General features: G+C 54.5%; 2 protein-coding genes across 4 annotated transcripts; both read right to left on the reverse strand.

The window, feature by feature from the left end:
* Nucleotides 1-620: 620 nt before the first annotated feature.
* On the reverse strand, nt 621-17,006 carry CFAP251 (cilia and flagella associated protein 251). Of its 3 annotated transcripts, XM_035340499.1 has the most exons (21): nt 16,783-17,006; nt 15,831-16,199; nt 15,510-15,650; nt 15,130-15,239; nt 14,816-14,924; nt 14,384-14,464; nt 14,170-14,247; nt 13,791-13,835; nt 13,277-13,494; nt 12,538-12,723; nt 10,886-11,133; nt 10,646-10,794; nt 10,266-10,439; nt 9,820-10,004; nt 9,183-9,297; nt 8,621-8,784; nt 6,533-6,623; nt 6,180-6,323; nt 3,109-3,337; nt 1,780-1,881; nt 621-873 (listed from the first exon to the last, which is right to left on the reverse strand). In XM_035340499.1, exons 1-21 carry the CDS (start codon nt 16,861-16,863, stop codon nt 752-754), a joined length of 3,141 nt encoding a protein of 1,046 aa, XP_035196390.1. In that variant the 5' UTR covers nt 16,864-17,006; the 3' UTR covers nt 621-751. The 3 variants fall into 3 exon arrangements, with proteins under 3 accessions (XP_035196390.1, XP_035196392.1, XP_035196391.1); XM_035340500.1 differs by lacking the exons at nt 621-873; nt 1,780-1,881; nt 3,109-3,337 and adding an exon at nt 3,347-3,603; XM_035340501.1 differs by lacking the exons at nt 621-873; nt 1,780-1,881; nt 6,533-6,623 and having other exon boundaries at nt 3,281-3,337.
* A 1,139-nt stretch (nt 17,007-18,145) lies between these two features.
* Nucleotides 18,146-21,363, reverse strand: PSMD9 (proteasome 26S subunit, non-ATPase 9). The gene is made up of 6 exons (XM_035340503.1): nt 21,192-21,363; nt 20,991-21,090; nt 20,445-20,644; nt 19,826-19,927; nt 19,227-19,315; nt 18,146-18,917 (listed from the first exon to the last, which is right to left on the reverse strand). Exons 1-6 carry the CDS (start codon nt 21,303-21,305, stop codon nt 18,890-18,892), a joined length of 633 nt encoding a protein of 210 aa, XP_035196394.1. The 5' UTR covers nt 21,306-21,363; the 3' UTR covers nt 18,146-18,889.
* Between the last annotated feature and the right edge of the window lie 326 nt (nt 21,364-21,689).

A 21,689-nucleotide genomic window follows, 5' to 3' on the forward strand; every position in this document is an offset into this window, starting at 1 on the left:
GTGCTAATTGCACAACCACGGATACTTGCAGAGTGCGTAACAGCAATCCTGTGTTTAAAAAACATTGCCAGTAAGAGGAACGCTTCTCAAGGCCCTACATTATTATTCAAATTGATGCTGAGGATGATGTAAAGAAGGAAGCGTGTTCAACAGCACTTCACCGATCTTTCTACAGCGACTTATACCAGCCTCATTATGCTGTTTATACAAACACTGTAAGATGCTGTCCCATTGGTATTACACTTGTAATCGGAGCTACTACTTTCAGAAAGGAAACCAAAGTTACAAAGGCCAAAAGGGAAACCTGGTTTCAATGTTTATCACAGTGTTCCTTGCATCACCGAAGTCTGGTGGTTTTGTTTGTGTAATTACAAACCCAGTCTAACCTATCCAAGCATTTTGTACAGGACTTTTATCAACGTATATGATCGATACAATACTTCTATATTGCTATTTTGCTGCCTGTTTATTTTACAAATAAATACCCTTTTAACATAATGGAAATAGACTGCATCTGGCATAAACCCACCCTGAAATAAGTTCTAGGAAGGCTCTAGCCAAGGATAGGGGTGATCTGTGCAAAAAGACAGTGCAGCAACCACAGTGTCGCTCTTTACAGACTTTAGTTTGTGACCTTTAGTTTTTAATAAACATAGAGTATAAATTTCACAGATACTTGAGGAGAGGATGTTGGAAAGTGGGCAGAAGTAAAAATTTGTGGCACCTACAATTCTGAGTCTTCACAGATCAACTATTCATTGATTTTTACTGTTCTTGTCTCTGGCTCGGCAATAGGTAAGCCAAGAATGTCAGCAGTGAACCTTTCTGCTGTGATTTCCTCTGGAATTTCTTCTTCAGTCAAAGCTGCTGCACCTGGAGAGCAGTAACAACAACACAAAACACACAATAGCAGTGTAAAAATGGCATTCCAGAACAGTAATACTTGTAAGTCGCAGTGAGCGGATGGAATGCTTTTAACGATGTATGGAGTAATCATAAAGTATTGGCTTACTAGCTTAACACTTTATACATTCTTATCGGGGAAAAACTGCCAAATGTGTGAGGCTGAATCACCTTGCAGTAGATACGGACTGCAGAAGAGCCAAGGGACCAGACAATTTTTACACTCCATCAGTTTGACATGATTCTAGGATCCTCGGGCACCCAGGGACTGCAGTCGGTGCACGGTGCCGTGTGGTTCCTGCACGGCACACAGCCGCTGCCAGCAGCTAACTGGTGGGGACTGGGATGTGAGCTGCACAAAGCACGGTGCTAGTCAGCGGTCCCAATGATGATGGGCAGCACGATGTGGGTGAAATCAGCGCTGTGATTCACTGCTCTAGACTGACGTAGGATGGGACATTAACTGTATACAAACGTGGTAATTATCAAGAGTTCTGTTACAGTGGGCATTGCTGCCTGGGTGAAGTCAACTCTGTAATTTGCATAGTGCAGGATTCCTTTTGGCCTGTGGACTTTGGCGTGTAAACCTTCCACTCTGTGTTTCCAATTCTGGTTCCAAGCCAGCAGACAAAGAGCAATGCAATCCTGTCAGGTCTCAGTTACATTTCATTGTTCATTTATTTTCAGAGACACCAACATAACTGTTGCATGGATGAAGGACAATCTACGTACGGCTCTGTGACTATTCTTGCAATCCCATCTCAGTGTTTTTGACAGCTCTTGGCCTAACAGGGTAATGGGCTTGCAATTTAAATTACTCTGTTTGGGAAGTGAAGCAATCCTGCCTCTGTGCAGTGCAGAATGCTAATCCCGTACCTGAGGGATCGCACGTGTCCGGGTCGGATCTTCCTCCCCCTGAATGCCTGCCCAGCAGGGCGGTCAGACACTGTGCCAGCTCGTCCTCTGTCATATGCTCTCCTGTATGCGATAAAGTAAAACCAGCCTCTTGGGTTATGGTGTCATTAGCCCCCCCAAAAAACAGAAGACAGCTCAAATGAGAATGATGTACAAACAAAAAAGGGTGGTTTGGAAGGGGACTTGGCTTCTCTGAGACACAGACCCCATCACCAATCAAAACACATGATCCCAACACAGGAAAATGTTGATCCCAAGGAAAATGGTTCTCCTGTCGTGCATGCATTTGGGGCAAACATGCCTACCAAAGGGAGAAAGTCTGATGTAGATGGCTCTTTTGGCTACTTTGCACTTGCAGGAGCCTGAGCTGCTGTTCCCACTGAAGAATGTCTGGCCCAGGACAGACCACAGACCAGGTAGCCCTGTGCCCGTGGCTGTAGCCATCTCTGCACAGAGGAGGAAGAGGATGGTGCAGGAAAGTCTTAATCTAGTATCCTGGGATAAAGGGAACATAGTGCTTGTTCCCAGCTTGTGGTTGGCTTGTACCCTGAAGCATAAGGTTATAGATCTGTTATGAAACTGTTCTATCCTATCTAATTATCTATTTATGGATGTTCACACCATCCATATAAATAACTAACCTTTCTCACATTGCTTGAATCCTCATTTTCCACAGATCTTTGTGGCCAGGAGTTTTACTGGGTGCTGTGCTAAGTAAAACAGCATTTCCCTCTACCTGTTTTAGTGCTCAGCAGCCCTAAAAGCTCCCTGTTTTGACAGCAGGAGCAAGACAATAGCAGCATGTAATTTACCACTCTAGCATTGGCCATAAGTACATTTATACATGCCTTTACAGTGTTCCCTCTGATTCAGATGAATTAAACCATCCCATCTTTTCAGATTTCATACCTAGCTTCAGTCCAAGACTCCAACCAATTTCATCCCTCCTCTCTTGGCACTCTCTTTTCCTGTTTTTACAACCTTTCTCGAGACTGTGTGGGGAATGGTAATAAGGGTGTACTGGAGGAAGGATACGCTTTGCCAAGATCCATACTCATCATTTGACAGAAAAGATCCTTCAGACCATCAGAAATTTCCAGAGCAGCAAAAGAAGTGCAGCTGAGACAACAGACATGATTATTCAGTTTAAAATCCTAAGGTAGGTGGCTCCCCATGCCTGCCCTGGTTACCAAGCTATAGTTCCAGATTAATTTTTTGCTGCAGTGAATACATTCTGAAATTGAAGACAGAACTAGCGAGCATAAAACTAATATTAGAAAAATAACTCACCTCTGCACTGAAGCAGCAACAGTAAGTCTCCTCTGTCAATAACTTTGTCTCCATTCTCATTGTCATAACCAAGAACCTGAAACGCTCGCCGTATGGTTTTCATTGACAAGCCAAACGCAGGCCGATGATTTATATAAAGTTTGATAAAATCCCCTAAATTGATTTTTGTCACTTGTTCTCCTGTGTCCACATACTCGCTGAATTTTACTTCATTGATCATTTCTTCGATCTACAGATGAAGGCAAGATGGACCGTTAGACATTTGCGTTTTGGAGACCATCAGGATGGCTTCTGAGCCTCCATATGGTGCCGCAGGTGTCACGGCAGATCCCAGCAGTGCAGTAGTGCTCAGCAGCTGAGGATGGACACAGCTAACGGTCACGGGCTCATTGTTAAGACAATATCAGCTAAAGACAGGGGTAGCAGATGCACAGTGATCCTGGATTTCCTCTATTTGCTGGTGTGAGAGCTCACAGTGGTACCAATGGAGTTGCTCTAGATTTACGCCAGTATAAGTGAGCTGTTGCTGCTCCAAATTACATTCATGCTAACAGTGTAAATCCTGCAGCGCTCTGGCATATCTGTCCCTCTGAGATAAGCACGTTGCCCAGGAAGCTGCATGTTACTGCTGCGAGAAGGGGAAGAAACCATCCCCAGGGGCTGCATGGCGAGGGCTCCCCGTGACTTTGCAGCTGTCCCCAGTACCCTTGCTGCAGCTGTGTCTGCACTCTGGGGACAGCAGGCAGGCAACCCGCAGAGCAGTAAATACACCAGCCCGCTACAAAAATACGTGCACGCAACTCCTGACACAACCAGGCTGCACAAGGGACCTACACACCCCAGCAGGCACCAGCAACCGTCTCCTATTACCCTCCACCCACCTCGACAGGTGTCTGGCGCAGCTCTGCCACGGCACGGGACAAATCTGAAACTTGCTCGTGCCACGCACCGGCCGTGCTGGGTGCCCGTGATTTTCCTGAGGTCTGGTGCTGTGCATCAGCCCAGCTGGCAGCATGCCGATGGGTCCGACGGGCAGCTCCTGCTCCCTGCCCTCCGTGCCCTCATGCCCCAAAGGGCAACCCCTCGCACAGACACGGGTGGCGAAGAAGCGCCGGGAGCTTTCCCCGTGCCGGCACGCACCGTGTGTGCAGCCCCCCGGGGAGGGAAGCTGATGCAAGACCTCCCTGGGGAGGATGCTGCGTTCAGCCTTTGTCCTCGTGTCACAAGTTTTTTTCCAGTGAATGAAGCCCAGGGAAGGGGGAAATCTTAGCCTTATGTTTTCCCTGTAGTGAATGCCGTGCCAGGCAAGAACAGTCAATTTGACTCAGCTCTGGCTGATCTGGGATTAGGTTTTTTATCAGCCCCACTGAACTACAGACAAAAACACCAATTCCCCAAAGCCTCACTACTCAGCCCAAGCTGTTCTTTCTCCCTCCTGCTTTTCCTTTATTAAAATACTCATGAGAGAGATGGACTTTCTGTATTTTAATACTGTCCTGCCTGCTTTGAGAAGCAGATTGTAGGTTGCCTGCTTTCCCAGCAGCTTAGCACCTCTTTCCATGCCTGAAACGCTGCTGTGATTTTGATTTAGGGGAGGGGGGAGGTTAACGGTTATTCTTCTGGAGACATTTCTCAGAGGAATACGTTCTCTCTGTCCCCAAGAGGCAAAAATGCAATGAGCCAAGGAGAAGCTCTAACAAAGCACCGGGGAATAACATCACAGCCTGACACAAGGACAAAGCAGTTCCAGCTCGGAGGAACATTCTGGGGATGCCGGGGCTCCAAAGGAAGCCTGCTGTGGGCTCCCTGGCAGGGACATGGCCGGGCAGATGGGGTGGCACCGACCTGCAGCACCGGGGGGTCCGGCACAGTCGGCAGAGACACAGGCAGCCTCCCCCGCGGAAAGCCATAGGGAGCACGGCAACGTGCTGCTTCCCTTGGGAGAACCCCTCCTGCGCTGAAGGGTTGTATCTGGTGCTAGGAGGTTGTTAGTTAAATCTCCTTGCATCAGATTCTGTAATTTATTTTTTTTGATGCGTTTTAATTGTCCTTTTGCCAGGTTACAAATGAGGTCTGTATACAATGCAATCAGCCTCGTAGAAAAAGCTACAAAGGGAGAAGCAGCAGCACCCTTATTAAATCACTTGTCTTTGCCTGCTGTAAATTTGAAGCTAAAAAGCTCTTAAGAAATGTTTCATTGGAAGCTCCTCTGCTGCAACCTCAAAGGCAAGCTCAGAGAGAGCTTCTACAGAGTTTATCAGTTATGAAAGAGCTTTACGTTCCGTGGGAATAAAAGCTGCTGGCTCCATCTAAAACCATTCTTTCATCAGCCTGAGACACAACAAGAAAAAGAGGCTCTGTCAGCATCCCAGAAGCACGGAGCTGGGCACTCCCACCCACACCAGTAGTGCGTGGAGCACGCTCTGGCTGTCTCCTCCCAGACTGGGTTCACCCAGCACCAAGAAGCACAGAAGTTCAGACTCTCCTGGAAGTCGGAGAGCCCAAAGCACAACATTGCCTGCACACAAGGTACTTTAGCCTACGGACTATGGAAAGCTGGAGACTTGTGCTTTGGGAACCAAAGGAAGACTCACAGAAGCACCGAAGCAGAGGATAGCTGAAGTTGGGACTCTGGAGGTCATCTGGTCCAACCTCCCCCCAAAAGCAGGTTGCCCACAATGTCATTCCTCAGCTTTCTCAGTTCATCCTCTGAAACCCAGCTCTCTACAGAGGTGGTTGGCTGTGGGGTTTGGGGCTCTGGGCACTCAGCCTGACCCTGAGGGCACCTTTGGGCAAGCATTTCTGAACTCTCAGGCTCCAGGTCTGTCTCAGCCTACCCCTGCGGCTGTCCAGCTCTTCAGTGACAAGCCATTGCTGTTTTAGAAATGTGCTGCCGAATTCTGATCACTACAACACTGATGCAGACCAGGCTAAATACATTTAAACCAGCAGACATACCCTGAGAGCCATCCAGCATGGCAAAGGTCTGAATCTGGCCCTCAGGCTGCTCAGTGAATGCAATCATTCTTGCTCTTTTTTTAAAAAAATAATAATCAAAACAACTGACAAACCTCTTCCTCTGATGGATAAAATCCCATTGCTCTCATTACAGAAGGAATTTCCTCCAAGGGAATATGTGTTGACACCTGTCTGGTCTCCAGCGTGTCGATGCCTTGGCTGCGCAGCTGCACATAGTAGAAATAGTCTTCCAGCTCCTGCGAGGGATTCAAACGAGACACTGTAAAGTTCAGCGACCAACAGGCGAGGGAGATAAGGCTTCTTTTAAGGTTCACTAACAGGCGTATCAATGAGACCGCTGTTAAGGGCGATCTGGACAAAAACTAAAGAAATGTCAGGCCTGTATAAATGAATCTTAAACTCCAACCAGATGTTGCTGCGCAGTGGTCACGGTGAGCACAATTACCCTGAAGAATTCGCCTTCTCGGCCGCCCTCCAGCAGGCTGTAGAACGGGACCAGGTCCTTCCCACCCAGGGACGCTGCAGCCTCCAAGGCACTGGCACAGGCAGAGAAAAGAAGGTGCAGGAAGGGTTCATGCAGGGGGAGATTTCTCATTTCCCTTTCTAGCCATTGTTCAGAGACACTTTTGATAAATAAATAAAATCCCCCGGCCTCAGAATGCAGGAAGGAGAAGCATTGCCTTGAACCGTGTGCGATTTTATCATCGGCCTGCACTTCTACAGCATATTTCGTACCCAGGTTTTACATACAATAGCACAGTGTGGGAATTAATTATTCCTGAATGCCCCTCTTGTTTGGGGGAATGAGCGCGGGGCTGGGAGCCAGCAGCTTTTCCACGGGCTTGAGCTGGGTGTCTGGCATTTAGCTTTCCTGCTTCCTTATAGAGACATTGAGGGAGACGAATTAGCTAGATCAGCATTTTGAACGTGCGGAGCGCCGGGACTCGGTGTGTGCAAGAAACCACACAAAGCCAGCTCCCCATCCCTCGCTCCAACACATTCCTCCCCGACAGCTCGGCGCAATCCCTTACGCTGCGAGCGCGAGCGGTGGTGCCACAGGTGCAGCCCACGTTAAACGGACACAGCACCTCTCTATTTCCTTTCCCAGACAGATGAAGCAAGAAGAATTGCCTTGGTTTGTGCAGATGAAGAAGGGAATGGAGCCCAGCAGCATGAAGAAGGGAACGATCTCGGCATAGCATTGCTGTACAACACCCCATGCCCGCAGCAGGGCTGCAGCTTCGATGCACACCTCCATTGCGCTGCTTCCTCGCGGTTTTTGCAAGCTTGGTGCCTTTTTTTTTTTCATAATTAAGTTATTTGGGTATTAAACACAGTGGAGATGCACAAGATGCCAGGAGCAGCAATAAAATGATAATTAGCTCATCAAGAGCTCCGCTCCAAAAACAAATTACACAGAAATTCAATGTTGCCTGGACTCCGGCCAACCATTATAAAGAAGGATCATTTATATTCTATTGCCTTCCTTAAAATGTCGCTTATTCTGACCCCCGACTGCTTAAGCCACACAAAGTGGAAAAGAAAATAAATAAGCCCATTGCTTTCCCACCCAGGTTTCATTGTTCTGGCGCACGGAGGTGAGCGAGCTCAGCACCCTCCTGGCTCTGTGCTGTGCGGGCAGTACCTGCAGGAGCTGTTTACACGGGACCACTGCGTGCTTAGCCATGAAACCTGCCTCCTAGGAAAATAAGGGGTGTTTCACAGGGGCAGCACACCCCAAAAACAGGAGGTCACACTGCTCTCCCAGCTGCTGCTCCCTTCCAGTGTTTGCACATTCACTGGGTGCTTGCAGCGAGCCCTCTGCCAGTGCCCACGTTGCAGTGAGCTTCGGTCCTTGGTGTGCCGAGCAATGGTATCCAGATCCTGCCACATGGGACCTCCAGGAGCACACGTCCCTTGGGTCAGGAGCCTGCCTGGCAGGCCACAAGGGGCCACACACCCTGGCAAGGGCAGAGGAAACCTGGCAGAGGAGCTGGCGGCTGGCACGCTGGGCTGGAGCCCGGGATGCCTCAGGAGCAAAGCAGCCTTGGCTCCTTCATCCGTCCCGTTTACTGCAGTCCATTTGCTCATGTAAGCAGAGCTTTATAGGATTATGGTGGCTTGTCCTAAATCCAGCCTTCAAATGCAGAGGGGATTTCCTCACAAATGCTGGCCTATCCCATTTGGAGAGCAGGCTTTTTTGTATCAGCCGTGGCCCCGTACACTCCTCCTGCAGCTCCTCCTGATCCCCTAACCAGATAATCCCTATCCCAGTGGCCAGACTCTCACAAGGACCAGAAATCCCACAATTTCTTGGCATTTGGATGCAATTCCCAGGCTGGAGAGTCGATGCAAAGAGAGGGAAGAGAAATACCTGGGAGACCTAGCTTTAGCTACCCCGGACACCAACAGAGACCTTCCAGGACAAAAGCCCCATTCTCAGCATAAATGCTGGGAAACATTTGCTTCAGCTGTGCTGGCCAAGCAGCTGTGGAAAGCCACAAGACTCCCTTCTCCTTCCCGCAGTACTCACTTCAGGTTCACCTCCCATTTCAGAACAGTGCGGTCGCTCCCCCCCGCCGTAAAGACGTAGCGCCCATCGTAGGAGCAGGCCAGGTCCGAGACGCCGCCCGGGTGGCAAATGAAAGCTGAGGACTTGTGGGGGTTGCCATCCACAGGCAAAATCTGCAGGCCCACCTGCAAGGGGAGAGGAGGAGGTGAGGCCTGGGGCTGCCACGAGAAGGCTGGAGCAGCCGGTGCATGATTTGCTGTGCAGTGACATTCCCCCGGTGACTGTCACCTCTACACCAGCCCTTGCCCCAAACAAGAAGTTTTTAAGTGTTTCCACTCTTTAGTAGTTCACTTCTCCTGGCTCTGCGAGGGCAGGTTCCCTTCATCCCCCTGGCCAAGCCAGGAGTACTCCAAAATCACAGAATCACAGAATTGTAGGGGTTGGAAGGGACCTTGAGAGATCATTGGGTCCAAACCCCAAACTCCCTGTATAGATATAAATATCAAAAATGCTATAAAAAAAAAATACTCCCTGTAGGATATAAAAATATTCCCTATAAGAGTGGAAAAGTAGGGCTCTGTACCTTGTCCTGTGTAATGTAGGCCAGATAGCATTTCTGGGGCTCTGTTGTGCTCCTTGTTGGGAGGATTTGTATCTTCTCCAGCGGGGAGCCGTAGGTTGGTCCGAGAAGGGTCTTTCTAAAGGCAAACAACATTGTCACCCATTCTAGGGCTCTAAAAACATTTTTCCCCTCTGAACGGCTGTGGTGCACGCGGATGGGTGGATAAGGGGAGGTGTGGTGGGTGCAAAGGCTCTGTGATACCCACTGAGAGTACAGGATAGCACTGGATCCCTGTCCAGAAGGGACCACACTGGGGCTAAGAGAGGAATTTAGTGCTCCGGGATCAGTCCCTGGGCTTTCCTGATCCTGTGGGCTTCTATCTCCTCAGCTGATGCCCAGATGATGCATCTCAAGTCCAACGTGCTGGGCAGACTGAGACCCACCTGCAGCCACAACCTTCCCAGACTGCCATGTTTGTGAGGAGCAGAGCAGAAACAAGAGTGGAGCAGCCCTGGGGCCCTGCAGCCACCCCACCATCTGCATCGAGGGTGGACAAATGTGTGCTCGCGGGTGGGAGCAGGGCAGAGGATAATAGAGACTCAGGATGGTGCTCCCAGGCAGAAGGTGAGGGGAGTTGGGGCTGAACCTCCCCCCCTACCTGCACATTTTGGTCGTTGTGTTGTAGAGCTTCATTTTGTAGCAGCTGTTGGCCGTGAGGATAAAGGACTCGGTGCCGAACTGCGGGTACCAGGCCAAGCACAGGGGCACGGCAACCTGCTCTACCCGGTCCCTGTGCGAGATCACCAGCCGGTCCTTGCTGCTGCTGCTCAGGTCATATTCCACCTGGAGGGAAGACAAGGAAGCACGGCGATCTGCCAGCATCCTGGACCTGGCGGATTAACCGGATCTAGCGGCCGTTGCGGCAGCCTGGGTGAGAAGCCCGCAGAGCAGAGGCTCATCCCCAAACCCTGGGTAGATCTGCCCCGAAGCCAGGCTGACAAACAGCCGGTGGGGAGAGATACACAGGCTGAGTCTGTCTCTCTTGTCCAGCCAGGACTTCAGCTGCAACACCCTGCTGCCCTTCAGGGTCTCACATCGACGTACCAGCTGCCGGTCTTCCCCGAGGCTCAGGAGCCGGGGCTCGTTGCTGTCCAGCTGGACCCCAAACAGGATGCTTCGGATGGGTTTGTAGTGACAGTGGAGCCCTGCCAGGTGTTCCCAGCATCTCTGCCCATTTTGCAGGACTCTTTTGTAAACAGTCACCGCACATGTCTTATCCTGGAACAAGAGCAAGAAGGTCAATGAGCCACAGTCCCCCGGGCACGTCCCCTGGCTGGCAGTGGGTGGCCACACATGTCCCCTTGGGGCTTATGCCAGCCCTGCCAGCTCTGCAGCCCCCTCAGAGGGTGAGGGTTGTTGCCCTGAGGAAGCATTGGGGCATACAGCTCCAAACCGGGCAGCTGGAGAGGACCGAGCAGGCTTACAGCGGTTGCAAGGTACTCGGAGTCGTGGGAGAAGCTGACATGAGTCACGGTGCCCCGTGAGAACCTGAAGGCTTCACAGCAGGACTGAAGGGAAATGGCGTCGAGGATGTACACACTTCCATCAGTGAAACCAGCGGCCAGAAAGCAACCTGCAAAGCCCACCAGAAACCAATCCCAACACGCTCCCTCCTTCGGGAAGCCCGGTGCTTGGCACGTGGGGACATCACAAGACTGGGATACCTTCGGGGTCATAGGACAAGCACTGGATGCCGGCCTCAGTGAATATCCTGCTAACGAGGCACTTGGGCTGCTGGTAGTCGCACACTCTGAGCAGCCCGCAGTGACTGCCCACGGCAAGCAGTGCCAGCCGGGGGTGACAGGCGATGGCAGTCGTTGCCTTCTTGGCCTCTTCCATGACTTTTTCAAAGTTTGTCCCGTCTGTTGCAACATGGAGCACTGTTGCATCAGAGGTTGAAAGGATAAAGTTCCTGTTTAGTGAGAGAAACAAAATTTGATGAATCAGACAAGCTGGCTCATGTCCCTCCGAGCGATATTACACAGTTTCTTTTTGTCAGCTTAGCAGGACAATCGCTTAAGTTTTGCGATACACAGTATGCAGACGCTTGTTGACCTGGAAGGCAGGTGGCACCCTGTGTCTGCGCCCTGGGAAATCTCCACAGGACGGCACTGGAGCCAGTTCCCTTTTCTACTTGGGTAGGCAAGTCAGAAGACGGACGCCATCTGGGTAGCTTTTGCCGTTTGCAAGTCAGTGGTGTGTGAGATGGACAAACGAGCAATTGAGGGTTCTCTGAATAGTCCTTTCACTTGTCCCCACACCACCATTGTCAGTGGCTGCAAGTTGGCCGTGCTGCCGCAGACAGGGGCAGAGGACGGCTCGAGACCCGCAGCGCAGACAGAGCGGCCGCCTGTTCGTCGGCTCCTCCGTGCCAGCTGTAGTGCAGTGAGGACGGTCCCACCGCCGCAATGGTGACGGGTAAAGCAGGAGTCTGAATAATCAGGCAAACACGCCTGAGGACTGAGAGCCTGGGCACCACAGAAGGGTCAGGAGAGGACCGCATGGGGCTGAGGCAGAGGAGCCCAGCCCTGCTGGACACGTGTGGCCCAGGCACCACTGCAGGTCGGCCTGTGGCCACCACTGGTTTCTGCTCCTCTGGCCTGGTCTCTGGAGGATGCTGGGCCTCCTGCAGAGGCAGCCAGGTGACAGCAGTCCTTTAGCTTCCCCTTTGGTGCTCCCCGGGGCAGCCACAAGTGGCAGGAGCTGCCAGGAAGAGGTGCAAGGCAACATGGAACAACTTGGGAAAACACGATGCTTCTCGGGGCACTGCTCCAGGTCGGAGAGGAACCTGTTCCACATGGCTCTTAGGAAAAAACATGCAGCAATGGACAGACAGAGTCTCAGCAGGAGCAGTGGCCATATGTTTTGCAGACCCAGAACAGCATAATCTGCCCCACAGACTTCCTACAGCCCCTTGGGCACCACCATGTCCCTGCTGGGGCTGCCCCAAGGCCCCAAGCCGTGCCGTGCAGCCCAGCACTGCACCACCCGGATTATCTCACCCAGCAGTGGTAAAATCTGACTGGAAATAGCCACCAGGGAGGGATTTAAGGGGGGAGGATTAAGGGGCTCAGTGGGTGCTGTGGGCTCAGCATTAGCCCTGCCTGGCGTGTTGGCTACGTGACAGAGGAGGTGCGCGGCTCCGTGCCCAGCTGGTTGTCCCCGTGCCGGCATTAACCAACACTTCTCCGGCTTGCACCAAGGCATCACAACCAGCTCATGATCTGAGACGTGCTGGGGCCACCAGCTTGTGATGGGCACTGGGAAGTGCCCACAGGGCAGATGCAAAAAGCTGGGTTTATGGGGGGAGGCTCACCCGGTGGTGAAGGGCTGGCTGCCAGCGCTGGAGCAGGCTGAGGAGGCACCGGGAGGCTCAGGAGGGGATTTGGAGAAGGAGATGGAGCAAATGGGCCCCACGCCACTGTGGCTGTAGCAAGCCAGGAGCTGCAGCTGCCCGTTGTAGAATTTCACCCGGCCTTTCACGTCCCCTGTCACTACGCAGCTGGAGGGAAGGGAAAGCTCTGCGTTAGGGCTCGTGTGCTGAGAGGCACCGCGAGCGGCTCTGGCCTGCCCTCCGCTCCACCCGTGCAACCCACGGGGCAGGGACACGGAGTGGCTGTGGGGACACGCAGCGCCTGTCCCTGCGTGCTGTGCAGGGATGAGGCCCATGGAACACCCTGGAAAGCGTCTGAGCAGCCTGCTGATGGAGAACAGCCAAGTATTTACTGGGTAGAAACAAATCTCTTCCCTTCTGCCTTTTCTCCGCACAAGTGCGTGAGAAGAGCCCCTTACAGACGAGGGCAGCAGCCGCCGGGCTCTGCTGTGACCCTGCCGTGTCCCCAGCGCTGTCCCCGGGGCTGCTCGGAGGCTGCCTGCTCCCTCTGCCGGCAGAGGCCAGGAGGCTGAGCGAGACGTGGCTGTGTCCTCCGTGATCGTGACACGGCCAAGCGTAAAGCTGTAGCACTGTCAGTAGTTCGCCACCGTTATCCCTGCCATTTGTGGGCCAAGGTGCCCGAGCGCTATACCCACGGCTACGGACAGCACCGGCTCCTTACCTCTCCAGCACCATCAGCACCGTAATGCTGCTCCTCTGCATCGGCACCAGCTTGGTGGCCTTCGTGCTGTGCGGCTGGACCTGTGCCTCCTCGGAGAGGGAGCGGGCACAGGCCGTGTCCCACAGCACCAGCTTCCCGGCTGAGGTGCCCGTCAGAGCCTGCACGTTGTTGAAATGGAAAGCCGACTGGCTGTAGTGTCCCACCACGCTGTTGAAGGTCTGCAGAGAGAACAGTGGGGCCGTGTGTTAGTCCTGGGCTCTCCAGTTTGATCCCTGCCTGCCCCGAGGTGGGACCATTGCAGCAGCTTGCCGTGCTGGAGCGAGCCCCAGGAGACGATGCCATGGGGGAGGCCACCCCTCTCCTCCTCAGCCCAGGTGATCCTGCTTGTCCACCCCCCCAGGAGACCAATGGGGACAGGCTGGGGACATGGACACGGGTTTTGCAGGGGGATGGGATGGAGGTGCCACCAGCAGGAAGGCAAACAGGGGACATGCAGCCTTCCCCACACGCTCACCTGCTTGGTCAAAGGCGGAGTGCTGTACTGCAAGCCGGAATCGCCCTGTGGGGAGAGCAGAATGTGCATCCCTGTGAAGACAGCCACCCCATAATGTCACCTTGCACTACCTATGTCCCCTTCCCCACCCTCAGCTGGGGACCAGAGCTGGGCTCAGGGGCCAAGAAGGCTCCAAGACCCCTCAGAGCATGCAAAACCACCTCTCCCTCCACCTGCTCCTCTCCCAAAAGCTGAAGACCATCACAAAGCACACAAACACAGGTGGGAGAGGCTGGGACTGGCCTAGTGCAGGATGCAGGCAGGTGCCTGGCCCCACGCCACCTCCATGCCCCCTGGGAGCACGTTAGGTGCTAGGAGAACTCCTCACGGTCCTACTCACCCACAGGTAAAATATCACCTGGGTCTTGCTGTTGCTGACAAACTCATAGGGATTTTGGGGGTTAAAAATGACAAAATCCTGAAATTAAAAGGTGAGAGTCACATTAATGCCAAGCTGAGTGATTTTCCCTGCTTTATTCTTTCATGCAAAACTTCTGCATTTATCCGGGCACACCGAACAGAACGTGGTGGCCCTGGGTCCCCACGGTGCTCACCTGGAGCCCAAATTCAGGCCTCAGCTCTGCACCGCACACAGGGCTCTCGGTGGGAGACGTCCACCTCCAGACACAAACTTTCTGTCACAAGGGGGAAACCAGGAGACGTTTGTGGCTTCCTGAGAGCTCCAGGCAGGCCCCATCCTCTGCAGCCAGAGGATGGGGGGGTGTGGGGGGGTAAAAGACTGGAGCAGGATAAACGCAGCATGGTCTGATGGCTTAATTCCAGGAAGCACTGCTAGGAATTGCTGGAGTGAAACCTCATCTGGAGCTTTTATCCCAAGTTCAGACCTGCTTTCTCAGCTCTGCAGTGTTCAGTTTAATGAAATCCAGCAAAACCCAGGCAGAGCCGCTCTCCTGCCCCCCACCCATGAGAAGAGCTTCCCAGGCACCCATCACACAAAGCCACGAAGGAGGCAATATTTTCCTCACCTGCACCCTGCCAGCGCTGATGGTCACCAGATACCTCGCGTCCCGGGAGATGGCAACAGCAGCGACCCCGCCGCCGGGGTGGCTGTCAAAGATGGTTCGCACGGGAATCCTGTGGAGAAAAGCCCTCTGCTCACCTGAATTTGGGGAGGGGAGGGTGTCTGCAGGCAGGGTGCTGGTGTGGGATTTGAAGCAGCCGGTGCTGGTGCTGAGCATCCTCCCCAGGCCTTCCTCCCAAACAAAGGGCTCACCCCCACGGTCTCCCCGTGACCCACGGACTCTTGGGGTTTTCACGGAGGAGGTTCCTGGCAGCTCACCCCGAGAAGGCGTCCCACACGATGACCAAAGGGTCCGGACCTCGATCGGCAGTGGCAACCCAGCGCCGGTCCTCGCTCACGCACAGGCAAGAAATGGCGTTCGCGTGGCCCTGGGGGGAAAAAGAGAAGCACCGGGGGGGGCTCCAGGCCGGCCGCTTGTTTCAAGCATTCATCAGCTGCTTGGCTGCTGGGATCTCCTCATCCTCTCTCCTAGGGGTCCTCTGCTCTCCTCCCTCTGTCCCCACTGGGGTTAATGGTGTCCCCGAAGCAGCCGGCGTGCCTGCAGCACCCATGCGACTGCTCCGGCTACAGGCACAGGGCACCAGGACAAGGGGAAGGTGCTTGGGATAAGGGAAGGAGGAGGGAGCCATGTACCAGACCTGCAGGTGGTACTGCCGGCCCCCGGGGACGTCGTGGATCACAGCCGTGTGGGAGCAGACGTACAGCAGCACCCGGTCCTCCCCGCCCGCCAGGCTGTGCACGGCCAGGCTGCTGTTGTAGCCCAACACCCAGGACAGGCTCTGCGGGAAGAGCAGCTCCTGGCTCTTAGCACTGGGAACAAAATTAGGAAAAAAAAAAAATCCCCTCAAAAGCTCCTGGGGGGATGGGACAGAGCTGGGCAGGAGAGCTGGGCAGTACACCGCAGTGGCATGGTGGCACAAGGTGGCACCACAGATGTTCTGCTGCCCGCTGGTACTCACGAGGGGGTGACAGCTGCTCTGCTTGTCCTCCTGGAAGAGCAGACCCGGCTGGGCCACCCACAGCAGGCTGGCAGAGCCATCGTGCTGCTCACTCCTCTGCTGCTGCTCCTGCTCTTCGTGACCCCCGTGAGGGCTGGAGATGGCCCCTGTGGGGTCAGGCAGTGCTGGGGTGGGTTTGGGGGGTCCCTCTGAGCATGGTGTCCCGGTGGCAGTGTCCTCTGGGGCAGTCTTCGATGCGGTCGTGTCCTGCCACCCGTCCCAGGTGCTGAACAGGGTTCTTGGGACCCCTGTCCCCAGAGGAGACCGTGTGGGACCCGGCGGTGCATCCCCTGGTGCTCCTTCCTCCTCCCAGGCAGCAGCCACAGGGCCCTTGGAAAGGGAGAGAGGTTTTCGTCCAGGGCAGGAGCCCTTGGGAGGCTTCCTCCATGCCACTTCATCTTCTTTTGAGGCTCCAAATCAGCTTTTGCCTTTCCCCCAGGGTCCCCAGCTTTTCCCATGTCTCCCACGCAGGGCACAGGCCCGGTTGGATGCTGCAGCCCCGTTGAGTGAGATAAAGTTTCGTTCAGCCCAGGGACAAGGCTGGGGTCACGTAACTCGCCAGCAGCTCAGGTGCTCAGCAAATATTGATGGCTGGGCAGAGCCTCCGGGAGCAGGCTCCAGCCCCGCAGAGCTTGTTCAATAACAAGTGGGAAAAGGGGGAGCCAAATGGAAACTGCTGCTCACCTCAGCTCTCAGATTTACTGCTTCAAATCACCAGTGGCTGTTCGTGGGGGTGTTTTGGGTCCCATGGGCAGGATTGCATCGGGTGGGTGCTCCCCGAGTGCTGGAAATGCTGCAGCACAGGGGCCCCGCTCTGCCTCCCCAGCGGATGTTGGTGATAAATTATTATCGGGAGAAACCCCCTGGTACTGGGGATGTGGTCTCTTGCTTCCAGCTGCGGTGCTGCCCTCACCTGCTGGGGTGGCACGGCTGCCTCCTGACGTGTCCGTCCGTCCTGGGACATCCCCTCTGAGGTAGCATCACTCGAGTCCATCCTCAGCTTCAGCCTCCTTCCGAGGAGCCTTCAAAGAGTTTCCAGTCTGAAGCCCCAGCTGGAAACCCCCAGCAAGGAGGCTGGACAGGGACACTAATGCCGGGCAGGCAGCCTCAGCATCCACAGCTTGGCTCTAGGTAGGCATCAGCCACGGAAAACCCCCTTTGGTCCAAGTCCAGCCCCACAAGGACCCGGTCTCAGGCCAGGGAAACACTGGTGCAGCTGGACGAGTGAGAGGTGCTCAACAATATTTTAGCGCTGCTCTGAACTACGCTCCCAGGTGCGGCCGCACAGCGAGCTGGAGTTGGGCACAGAGGGGGACAGGGAACACGCAAAGCTGGGAAACAGGTCTCAGAGCCCCCTTTCGGCCCCCGTAACGCTCCCGCTGAGCACAAGCCAGCCTGGCACAGCCCCAGCCCGGATCAGGATCCCTTTCTGCCTGCCTTTTTTTTTTTTTTGCCAGGCACAGAGGTTTGCTCTCAGATGGGATTTTGCGCCCATCCCCGCATGTAGCAGCGCTTCTTGTGCTCGGCAGCTGGCTCAGCTCCAGCCGCACCTTTGGGTTTGAGCCAGCACCAAAGCCCTGGGCACATAGAGAGCTTTTTACGGGAGTGCCCCAGGACAACCCCTTCCCCCAGCACCCCATGGGCAGGCCCGCTGCTCCAGCACGGCCCCAGCCCCACAGAGCTGCCCCAGGCCCTGAGGGACCCCCACCAGCCCCGACCCTGCTCACCGTCACCCTGCTCCTGCGTCTTGTTTGCAGCCAGCTGCTGTTCCCTGGGCAACGGCTGCAACGGCTGCTGCCAGAGACAGCCCGGAAAGTGCTGGGAGAGGTGGCTCGTCCCCTCCTCATCCCCACCAGCTGCCACAGAGAGGCAGCACTGACCCCCTGCCCAAAGCACGACCCCCGCAGACGCCCAGCCCATTGCCCAGCTCAAGCCCGAATCCTAAATCTTGCTCGTGGATGTGACCAAGTCCCGCTGGCATCGCCAAGCCCCTTCGGGACCAGATCCGTGCCTTGCCTGAGGAAGGGGACGAGGAATGAGCCCCAGGTGACAGATGTAGAGGTGTGTTCACTAGTCCACCATTTCAGATGTGGTTATTAGCATTTGTAACAAAAATTCTCATTATGTTTGTTACTCATGCCCACAACTTGCTCACAAAGCACCAGCACTTGCCTGGGCTTTGGCTCTGGAAGGCCAGGGGATCCTGCAGACCTGCTTTCAACCCACCCAAAATGGCCCACGACGACGGTCTCAAAATAATAGCTTCTACACAAACAGAGAGAGGCATTACTCAGTTTTATTGTTATGGGAGAGTATTTTTAAGTTCAATTGGAAACAAGATTATAAACAAAAACAATCACCCCCAAAATCCCCTTGAAGAGTTCATACACCCTAAAACCAACTACAGCAAATAATAAAATAAAAAATCAAGCTAGTACTTTTACACAGCCATAACTAAACAAAATACTAGAAAGTAAGGCAAAGTAGAATTATAACCCCCCTATTCCTTCTTTAATTAACTTAAAATAATTAGGCTTTCCAAAAATTCTTTCATCGTATTTGGTAACTCCCAACAGCTGTTGCGATCTATACTAGAGAGACAAAGAAGTGCCCAGGACTTTTTAGTATATTTTAAAAAGATGTTCATTAAGGAATTTTAAGGGAAGGAAAAAAAGAAAGGAATGCTCTGTTATCACCAAACAAGAGAGTTTTATGCTCTTCAGAATCTGTATCAAGGGAAGCTTGGGTCTCTCTTTAGCCTCACTCCAAAGCGACACAAGGAATAAGAGAGGAGAAGCCACAGCCTGCAACTCTACAAACTGCTCCTCATAAATCAGCACAATTCTGAATTGTGGTAAGGCCTCGCTCCATCCTTTTCATAGTCTGCCGGTCTGGCACCTAGATCACAGCCTCCGGAACACTATTTCAGCAAAAATGAAGATTATAGGGGAAGTTTTCAAACCAGGCCAGAGTCCAAAAAGCAGGCACAAGCTTCGTCTTTATTGTTTTCCATGTAGTGGTCATCTTTGCAAGGGAATGATATTGCAGCTGAAAAAGAAGAGCGTAGAAAGAAACATTAAAGGCTCACTTCTGAAAGAAGCTCGGAAGAACTGACACAGTTTAAATCAGGTCCACCACATCCCTCTTCCATTTGCTTCTTCTGTCAGAGGAATTAGCCACTGAGATCTCCCGCCCCGCAGCTCACGTTTGGCACAACTCGCCTCCCCGCCAACAAAACCCATCACAGCAGGCAGCAACACACGCACAGCAAAGCGCAGAGCTGGCCCTGCTGCAGGAAACGTGCTCTGAGCTGGGTGAACGCCTCACCCGCTCTGTTTAAATGAAATAAAAGCCTACCCCAGGAGGCCCTTCCCAGCCCAGCGCTTCGGAGTCAGCCCCAGGTGCACTTTCTTGCCATTGCGGATGACACTCACACTCAGCGGTCTCTGGAAAGGGGGAAGAAGAGGAAAGAAAGAAAGAGAGACTGCGACTTTCCATCACCAAGTCAAACCTCTTTTGTGGTCTTCTCCTGGTGCTCCAGCAGAACATTACAAGCACTTCAGCAGTTCTTATTCCCACCCCTTCAGCTAGATTTGAAAGGAGGGAGTGTTCGGTGGACAGAAAGCTCCATGAGATCTCTCATTTCCACTAAAAACCATCTGAAGGCTGCGATAGCTTCTCTTGCCAGTCCGGAGGGCCGTGTGGGTGGCGTGGCAGCACAGCAAACTGCTGCAGGCAGCCCCCTGGGGTGGAGCAGGCAAGATGAGGCTCACAGCAAAGAGCACACACCTCTCTGCTCTCTTCTGTCCAGGCAGGAATGAGCTCAGTGCTGTGAGGGAACAAGGCTACAACAGTGCAGACTGAATCTCACACAGAGATCTGACTTCCACAGAAGAAGCTACAGCTAGCCAACAGAGACAGGCAAGAGAACACAGTTACAGCAGCAACGAGCTCACCCCTTCGCTGTGCTGCACCACGGTGACGATGTTCTGCAGGTTCTGGAAGTTGTGCACGTTGACGGAGCCAAACTCCACGATCTCATCATCGACCTGAAGCCCCTGGACAGAGAGAGAAGGAGGCTGAACATCTGCATTCTCTGAAGACAGATAATAAATACCTTTAGGGCAATGGAACTACATCACACCCTCTCCACGTTGTTAGAAACAGGCAAGTACTCATCCCTGTGCCCTCTATTATGGGAAGAGAAGCGCTGATTCTAGAATGATCACCGAGGCCTTGTATGGGCTGTGTGGTGCTATGGCACAGCTGAGAAAACAATTCTTCTGGTTCCAGCACAGTTACAAATCGCTCCCCAGGACACGCTGGTGACACTGGCACTGCCAAGCAAAGGCAGCTCCCCCCACAGGAGCTTTCAAGACTGACTATGCTGGTCAAGAAGGTGACTGAGCATTTGGTAAACACTTTGAATAAAAAAATGGGGGGTGGCAAAATAATAAACGCTGTCCCACGGCTTATTCCTGCTTGTTGACAAGAACACGGAGCAAGCCACCTGCTCTGTTTCCTTTGTGGGTCCAAGCAAAGCCTTCCCCGTGCCTGTCAGCCCCACGGACTTACCGAGATGCTCGCCGGTGACTCCGGCGTCACCGCGTTAACTCTGGCAAAAGCCTGGGGCAGGCCCTGGCCCTGGCTCTGGCTCAGCGCCTCGGCCAGCGCCTCCGCCTGGTCCTTGGCCTGCTTCTCCTTCTCGCGGGCGTGCAACTGGTGCAGGGCCTCCTCCACCTGCTTCATCAGGGCCTTGTGATCATTCTGCAGGCCTGCGGGGGACACCATCAGCGCGAGGCCCATCGGGGGGCTCTTTCTCAACACCTTCACCCCAAAACCGGGATCGGGCACAAGATGACGGCCGGGGCACAGCTGCGGCCACCCCCTGCACCCAGTGGGGCAGGACGTTCCCCACACAGACCTGAAAGCCACCCACAGGGCGCACGAAGGGGCAATGCAGGGGGTTTGAGGGGTCCAGGGGCACCTGGAGATCCTCGAGGAAGCCTTTTAAAGCCTCATGCCCCGATCAACGCCCAGCGGGGCCACCCCAGCCGGGCAGGGGAAGCAGGGGGGGGCTGCGGGGAAGCGGGGGGGTGGAGGGGGGCAGGCCCCACTCACAGGCGATGCTATGCCGGGTCGCCCGCACCCGGTACACGTCGATGTCGGCCCTCGGGAAGCCCTCGGCGTCCACCAGCGGCTCGTCAGGGCCCACGCCGCTCTGCGCGGGGGGACAGGGGGCGGTCAGGGGGGAACAGGGGGCGGTGGCAGCGAGCCCCCGGCCCCCCCAAGTCTGCCACCCCCCTCCCCCGCGGTGCTCACGTCGCTCAACAGCTCGTAGCAGGCGCGGATCCTGGCCTCCAGCTCGTCCTTGCGCCGCACCAGCTGCAGCACCTCGCCCGCCGTCACCGCGCCGCTCGCACCGGGCTGCGCCATGTCGGGGCCGGGCCGGGGCCGCGGTGCGTCGCGGGGGGCGGGGCTAACGTGGGCTCCGCCTTCGTGGGCGGGGTCGGGGGGAGGGGTCGGGGACAGAGCAACGGGGCGGGGTTAGCGCAGGGGGGCGGGGAAGTGGGCGGGGGGCGGGGAAGTGGGCGGGGCCAGAGAAAGGGGCGGGGCTAGAGCCGAGTTCCCGCGGCACCGCGGTGGCGGCGCCGTGGGGTGACACGGGGAGGCGCAGTGACACGGGGTGACATGGCGGTGGCAGTGCCACAGGGTGACACCGCAGTGACATCTCCATGGGGTGACCCAGCGATGGCAGGGCCACAAAGTGCCACGGCACTGGCGGTGCTCTGGGGTGACACGGCGGTGCCGCTGCCTCAC

The sequence above is a fragment of the Oxyura jamaicensis genome, chromosome 15, assembly GCF_011077185.1.
Source record: "Oxyura jamaicensis isolate SHBP4307 breed ruddy duck chromosome 15, BPBGC_Ojam_1.0, whole genome shotgun sequence".
NCBI classification, from domain to species: domain Eukaryota; kingdom Metazoa; phylum Chordata; class Aves; order Anseriformes; family Anatidae; genus Oxyura; species Oxyura jamaicensis.

Coding starts and splice junctions, on each gene's coding strand:
- CFAP251 (XM_035340499.1), bottom strand. CDS start 16,863: ATGGACTCGAGTGATGCTACCTCAGAGGGGATGTCCCAGGACGGACGG. Junction 10,440..10,645: donor CCGAGTACCTTGCAACCGCT/GTAAGCCTGCTC, acceptor CTCTTGTTCCAG/GATAAGACATGTGCGGTGAC. Junction 3,338..6,179: donor TTTATCCATCAGAGGAAGAG/GTTTGTCAGTTG, acceptor CTTCATCTGTAG/ATCGAAGAAATGATCAATGA.
- PSMD9 (XM_035340503.1), bottom strand. CDS start 21,305: ATGGCGCAGCCCGGTGCGAGCGGCGCGGTGACGGCGGGCGAGGTGCTG. Junction 19,928..20,444: donor AGTCACCGGCGAGCATCTCG/GTAAGTCCGTGG, acceptor CTCTCTGTCCAG/GGGCTTCAGGTCGATGATGA. Junction 19,316..19,825: donor TGGTGCAGCACAGCGAAGGG/GTGAGCTCGTTG, acceptor CCCCCTTTCCAG/AGACCGCTGAGTGTGAGTGT.